Source organism: Coffea eugenioides, chromosome 11 (assembly GCF_003713205.1).
Source record: "Coffea eugenioides isolate CCC68of chromosome 11, Ceug_1.0, whole genome shotgun sequence".
NCBI classification, from domain to species: Eukaryota; Viridiplantae; Streptophyta; class Magnoliopsida; order Gentianales; family Rubiaceae; genus Coffea; species Coffea eugenioides.
The window spans coordinates 39,361,032-39,368,302 of NC_040045.1; the positions used below are offsets into that span (position 1 = coordinate 39,361,032).

The following is a 7,271-nucleotide window of genomic DNA, read 5'->3' on the forward strand; positions in this document are numbered from 1 at the left end:
TAATTTACTTAGTTTTTTCTATTCTTAAATTTATTTTTAAATTGTCATACAAATAATAACAAAGAAAATTCTTAATAATGATGATTTTAAAACTATCTGTTCACATGAGGTTTTCAATAGTTCTTGAATGAAGTACTAGATTTTGTGGTTTGGAGTTGTATATTTCTTTTGAGTTTGTTTATTATTTTTCAGGTGAATTTTTATAACCTTAAGCAATGTTAAAGTTTGTTTTCTTAGAAATTTAAAAAGAATTAAAATTTTGTAATCAACCGTGTAGAGATCTCTATAAACATAATACAAAATGATCATTAAACTATATGTTTTGAAGGTGATTTTGGCATTAAGGTTGTTAAAGATTCTAGACTAGAATTTTTTTCAGAATGCTAATATTGTTTACCTTAACTTTTTTTTTTATCAAAAGAGATAATAGTAATACTTCTAAAATAACAAATAACCAACCAAAGCAAAAAGGAGGATTATAGAATAAGGGATAACAAGTAAGGGTGGAGTGTCTAGAACTTTTTTAGAGTGTCAATATATTATTTACCTTAACATTTTTAATTACAAAAGATAACAATAATACCCCTAAAGTAGTTTTTAATTACCAACCAAAGCAAAAGGAGGATTATAGAAAAAGGGATAACAAATAATGGTGGAGCGCCTGAAACTTTTTTTTTAGGGTGCCAATAATATTACCTTAGATTTTTTTTTTTTTACCAAAAAAAGATAACAATAGCAAATTATCAATACTCCTAAAGTAGTAAGTTACCAACAAAGCAAGGGGAAGATTATAGAAGAAAGGGACCCGACCCATTGAGCTTCTCGGCAAATACGGGTTCGGGCTAAAGCTTCTGTAATCCTCACTTAACCACGCTGCACACTTGCCCGCCGATAGCAGCTCCGAGTTTCCAGAGTTTCCATCCACCACCGCTAACTGCCGCCCTATGCAGCTGCTGGAGATTAATGGTAATCCATCAGTGGCTTCATCTTCTCAAATACCCAAAATTCATTTGGACCAATTAAATTGAAAAGCCAAATCTTCATCTTTTTCTTCTTCTTTACGCACATGCATGTAATCTTAATTTCAGTTTTTATCCGGCAAGTTCTCTTTTTTATCCAATTTATGATGACCCTTTATGCCAGAGCTTCAAAATCTATCATCTCCAAGAATTTTCTAAAGGTTGAGGTAAAGTTATTATTTTTTGCCTCAATTCATCAGTCTCATTGCCCCCCTGTGTTTATTGGTAATACTGCAGATTTAAATAGTATCAACTTTAAAGATATGTCTCCAGTTATATACTCAGTTAATAAGCATTCAGATAGTTATTTTCAGAATTTTATTTTGAGGACAATTCTTGAAAAGCCTTATGTTGCTGGGAATAGTTTATGGATTTTTCCTGACCATTATCATGCTGATTCTGAGCTGTTAATAAGGGTTCTTAATTCAATTCAACAAAAGCCGAAAGTGGCCCTCAAATTGTTTAGGTGGGCTGAGGGGAAACCGGGGTTCAAGTATTCTGAGTTTCTGTTTTGTACGATTCTTGGTGTTTTGGTACAGCATGGTTTTATGAGGTCTGCTTATTGGGTTGTGGAAAGGGTTGTAAGTGTGAATCTGAGTAGTGTAATGGATGTTTTGATCGACGGTTATTTGAATTCGAAAGTTTCTGTTAAGGTTCTTGATTTGGCTTTGTGGGTTTGCACGAAAAAGGAGAATGTTGAGCTTTGTTTATTGGTTTTTGATAAGATGATGAGGAACGGGTTGTTGCCAGATGTTAAGAACTGTAATAGGATTCTTAGAGGGCTTAGGAATAGGGGTTTTATCGGGAAAGCCAGGGAGGTGTACAGAATCATGGGCAAGTTTGGTATCAAGCCAACGATTGTTACATATAATACAATGTTGGATTCTTATTGTAGAGAAGGGCAAGTGCAAGAAGCAGTGGATCTTCTTTCAGAAATGCAAAGGAGAGGGTGTTTTCCTAATGGTGTTACATATAATGTGTTGATTAATGGACTATCAAAGAAAGGGCAGTTTGACCAGGCTAAAGGGTTGATTCAAGAGATGTTGAACAAGGGATTGACGGTTTCGGCTTACACATATAACCCTTTAATATCTAGCTACTGTGCTAACGGAATGCTTGTTGAGGCGTTGGGCCTTGCTAAAGAGATGGAAATGAGAGGAGCTTCTCCTACACTATCTACATATAATACATTAATGTATGGCCTTTGCAAACAGGGAAGAGTTGGTGATGCCTGGCAATGGTATCCTGTGGTGTTGAAGAAGAATTTTGTTCCAGATATAGTGTCATACAATATTTTGATTTATGGCTATTGTCGAATGGGTAATGCCAGGGCTGCTACCTTCTTGTTAGATGAGTTAAAACGCAGGAAACTTATTCCTACAGTTGTTACGTACAACACAATTATTGACGGACTATGCAAACTTGGGAACTTAGAGGATGCAAGGCAGCTCAAGGATGAAATGGTTGATCATGGTATATCCCCTGATGTATATACCTATACGATTCTAGTAAATGGTTCTTGCAAGGCAGGACGCTTGTCTATGGCTGCAGAATTCTTTGATGAGATGTTGCATAAAGGCTTACAGCCTGACCGCTTTGCCTATACAACTCGAATATCCAGTGAATTGAAGCTTGGTGATGCATCCAAGGCATGGACTCTGCAAGAAGAGATGCTTGCAAAAGGATTCCCACCTGATATGATAGTCTACAATGTCTTTGTGGGAGGGATCTGTAAGATGGGGAACTTAAATGAAGCATATGCAGTGTTGCAAAAGATGGTATTCGACGGCCTGGTGCCTGACCATGTCACCTACACAAGCATTATTCATGCTTGCTTGGAAAATGGGCGTGTTAGAAAAGCCCGGGAGTTATTTCATGAGATGTTAAGCAATGGCTTGTCTCCAACTGTTGTGACTTACACAGTACTGATTCATGCACATGCTGGTCTGGGAAGGCTAGAACTAGCACTTATGTACTTCTCAGAGATGCAGGAGAAGGGGATTGTGCCAAATGTGATAACATATAATGCACTGGTAAATGGTCTTTGCAAATGCAGAAGGCTCGATCAGGCTTACACATACTTTTCTGAAATGAAAACAAAAGGAGTAATACCTAATAAATATACTTACACCATTTTAATAAATGGGAACATTGACTTGGATAATTGGTTGGAGGCTTTGCGATTGTATATAGAAATGCTGGATATGGGAATAAAGCCTGATTCTTGCACACACAGTGCCTTGTTAAAAGATCTAAACAAGGACTATAAATTATATGCGGTGCAATACCTTGACTATGTAGTCGGGAAGTGAAGATAGAGCTGATGAAAGGACTTGAAATAACCATACGCATAACACTGGACTTCTAAGGATTTGGTGTATGAATGGGATACTGAATTGCTAAGGATGTTGTACATGATTGAAGAATTCAATATCTCCTGGCACTATGTGCTTTTCCAGGATGAATGACTAGGTACGAGTTCCATTTCCCTGAATTTTTCTGTAGCACAGATTTTGAGAAAACTTCTCTACATTGTGAAGCAAGTACCAATACATGTTATCTTGTTCATAATCACCTGAAATTTTGGTTCTTCAACTTGATAGATATGCAGTCGAATGACTATTCACTAATTGAGAATGATGCACACAGCTAGTTTTGTGTAGAATCTCTGAAAATTTTTTTGTCCAATTTTGAATAGTGTTAACTCGGATCAATCTAAGTATTAGTTTCCTGGCATTCCTGATAGAATTGATAGTCTTCTGTTTTACAAATCCATGAGAATGAACCTTAGATTGCAGCAAAGTTTTGAAGGAATTACAGAGTTATTTTATTCCAAAAAATAGTTTCTGCTCTTATGTTATCTCTCTTCCTCCCTATCCTTCCCTTTTGGCATAACTGACATAACTGTTATTGAACATAACTTTGATTTTGGATCTGAAGCAGAGTGGCCCCATAACTTTGCTTGGGTTAAACCTTGATCTGAATATTTATTTGTGAAAGGACCAACCTGCTTGCTAGGTTATGGATTACTCAAATAAGGGCTAGAGGAAGTAGAGTTAAATTGTTTACCTTGCATCAAGAATTTTAAGGAAATGTTTAAATGTTCAGTGATGACCAGAACATCAAATAAAGGTTGAAAATCTTTTTTGAGAAACTACTCAAATCATAATTAGTTGACAAACTTAAGTATGAAGTGACTATTATTTTGGAGGACTTGAAATTTTCATAAAATGGTATATTGAAGTAAGAGAGGCCATACATTCCTATTGGAGTTTGGAAGTTCGAAGGAGCTCAGAGGAAAGGAACTGACCCACCATCAAGGATAAACTATCTCAGCTAACTACATTTGCGTCATGACTAAGAAAATGTTTTAAGTCTATACAGATTCTATTACTACTATAACTGTGCAAGTTAAATTTAAAAGTCTTCAGATTGACATAGAAGTGATGATTCATGCAATTGGAATTGTGAGATGGTGAATAAGCAACAGGAAGGTGTGAGACTACCAAGAGTGGAGACACTTTATTTCCTGCAAATCTGTTTAGAAGAATATAGGAAGCAAAGAGAAAATTTTTCTGTGTGTTGTTGCTGACATAGGGAAAGCTTATTGGTGTTAAAGCTATTATGATTTTGGAGGAAAAGAAGTCAAAAACAAGGTATTCATGAAGAAGATGAAGATTCTTGAGAATTTTAATCACTAAGTTGCATGAAGAGTGGTTCAAGTGCTTAATGTTTTTGCCATGACCATGGGTGAGTAAACTATAGAAATGAAGGTTAAGGTACCTTGGTAAAGTTCATTGCCAATATTATAATTTCTCTTGAGAACAAGAAGAGGAATCAATGTGTGGTTTAGAGCTGGTGAGTGAGGTGCTTGAAATCATATTTAGTTCTGGAAGGGTTTATGGAAACTCTGTATTTTATGTGAACATAATCTTGTTAATTGATTTATTAGTCCTCTCTGGATATATATGCCCATATAACCTAGTAAATTACATGGATGAATATTTTTTTTCGTTCATTTGTCCACCATGGACAGTTATTCTACAATGATTTTGTTTTCAAGTCAGATCACTTTGACTAGATAATGAGAATGTAAATTCTTAAATTTGTACAGGTACCGTAATGTTTATTGACCATTGATAGTTGCACAATCAGCGAGTTGGTGCTTGCTCTGAAGAAATTGGGGAAGAAATTGTATACTTCTTCCTTCCAAGAGTATAGTGAGTTTCCATTTCTGTCTAAAATTATAAATTTTATTAATGCATGCTTTGGAATTGTCATTGTTGTGGAAATCATAATTCTGGCGCATTGACGACAGGATGTGCACTGTTTGCCAAGCGGAATTCAATCTGGTTCTGAGACAGTTTGAGTGCCTCTACTTCAACTTAAAACAGGCTGCTAAAAGCTGGACTTCTGAAGGTTAACTTCTCTTGTAACCTCTGTGGTTAGCGAATTTCATGCTTAATTGTGCTTGTACAATGTTTAAAATGTTTGCATAGCTATGACCTCTAATAAACTGGTGTTCTTTTTTTCCCCACAATGTATTAAGTTCGTTGTTCTACAGTACTTCTTGTGTAATACTTAACTTCTCCAATGCAGCCAGAATGTGATGGGCTACTCTCTTTTTTTCTTTTGGGGGGTTTCTCTCTGTTGTTCTTTATATGTTGAAAGGTGCTCAGTTTGGTACAGGTTTCTTCAGTCTTGTAGTAAATTTACCTCATTAATCATCCCTAACCTTTCTCAGGTAACATAAAGGCCAGTGGTGCTGCAAAGGGTGTACATGTTTGATGCAGAATTATGCAGGTCCTATATGTGTTTATGCGGTAAGTTGTGAGCACTTTACAGATCGATTTAATTGGTCATAGAAGTAACTGCCACGCCTTCAAGCTACGTAGGCTATGGCCCAATTTGTGGTTTTAGGGCATCCAGGCAGCTAAAACCATGAAAAGATGTTTTGGAAAATGTGAGCCATTGTCAGGCTAATTAATTTAGAATACCGAATGATTACTCTGGACATCAGCTTCTTTCGCTATGTGACTCTAGATATATATGGACACAAGTTTATATGATTTATGAATTGAAGATGATGCCTGGAACATTTTTCCTGATATAGTTATTTGTAATTTATCTTTCATGTTCTATACACTTCCCTCTCGACCGTTCATTGTGTTTGCACGGTGACTTGTACCCACTAATGACAATGATTCACTGTTTGATGGGTCTTTTTTTATTTATCTCCAATTTGCAGTTCTTTCCTTCTTAAACATTGTACTTTCTTTGTTAGAATGTTTGACAAGCCATTATTTTTTGTGTCAAAACTTAATATAGGACTTAAAACTTTAGTAAGTGATGAATGTTAACTTTAACAATGTTTCTATGCTGTAAGTTTTCAGTTTTGCATTTTTGTTAAAGTTACTTATATTTAAGATATTTTTGTCTTTAAAGTTAAAAGACTGAGACAGTAATGTTACAAAGGCTGCAATGAGGAATTGCAAATGGTTGAAAGATGGAAGCTGATGATGCTTCTTTGCCTTATGTATTTGTGATTTTGCTTTATTTGCTCAGTTATTGGCAATTTATGCAGCTCTTGCTGATATTCATGCAGAAGGTATGATGCTGATACTACTAGCACTTCCAATCTGTGTCTCAAGAGATATGACAGTGAGTGCACGCTGGATGCAACAAAGATCTTATGCGGAGGTTTGAGGGAAGGCTCGGATGTAAGTTTGTTTCTGATGAGAAGGAAGGATGGAATATTTTCTTTTTATCATTGATATCCTAGAACCCTATAAAATGCTAAGCACCTGTTGCTTTGGTGATTGGCAAGTTAATTAGGTTTTGACTGTAGATGCTGGGATGGGATGCAGAATGTTTTTTTGTCCTATGCTGTATTATTCAATTTGCGTGAAGTGTATGACTCGTGAACCAGATTCTTGGATTTATAATTTATTTGTTTTGTCAGTTGCTTTCTTGAAGTTTAGATTGTCGAGCCAAGCTATCTTTGGGGGGTGTTTTGGAAATACACTGTAGCCTTGTATATAAAAAACTTTCATTATAATTGTTTGTTGGAGTATTCTTAAAATTTAAAGTTTTATGGGATTATTATTATTTTTTTTAAAAAAAAGCACCACCCACCATCCCCCTCCTCCCTCCACTTCCATGGCCACTGTCACCGCCACCACTACCTCTCCCATCTCCTTCTTCCTCCCCTCTGCTCTTTCCTCCGGCTCCCTCCTCGCCTCCCCCTTCTCT

At 36.1% G+C, this 7,271-nt stretch overlaps 1 protein-coding gene across 3 annotated transcripts; it reads left to right on the forward strand.

The window, feature by feature from the left end:
- The first annotated feature begins 920 nt into the window (after positions 1-920).
- On the forward strand, positions 921-6,994 carry LOC113751329 (pentatricopeptide repeat-containing protein At1g22960, mitochondrial). 3 transcript variants are annotated; one of them, XM_027295298.1, is made up of 5 exons: positions 921-3,491; positions 5,134-5,239; positions 5,338-5,438; positions 5,764-5,842; positions 6,604-6,994. In XM_027295298.1, exon 1 carries the CDS (start codon positions 1,067-1,069, stop codon positions 3,329-3,331), a length of 2,265 nt encoding a protein of 754 aa, XP_027151099.1. In that variant the 5' UTR covers positions 921-1,066; the 3' UTR covers positions 3,332-3,491; positions 5,134-5,239; positions 5,338-5,438; positions 5,764-5,842; positions 6,604-6,994. The 3 variants fall into 3 exon arrangements, with proteins under 3 accessions (XP_027151099.1, XP_027151098.1, XP_027151100.1); XM_027295297.1 differs by having other exon boundaries at positions 6,625-6,994; XM_027295299.1 differs by having other exon boundaries at positions 5,134-5,213; positions 6,625-6,994.
- Positions 6,995-7,271: the final 277 nt, after the last annotated feature.

Coding starts and splice junctions, on each gene's coding strand:
- LOC113751329 (XM_027295298.1), top strand. CDS start 1,067: ATGCATGTAATCTTAATTTCAGTTTTTATCCGGCAAGTTCTCTTTTTT.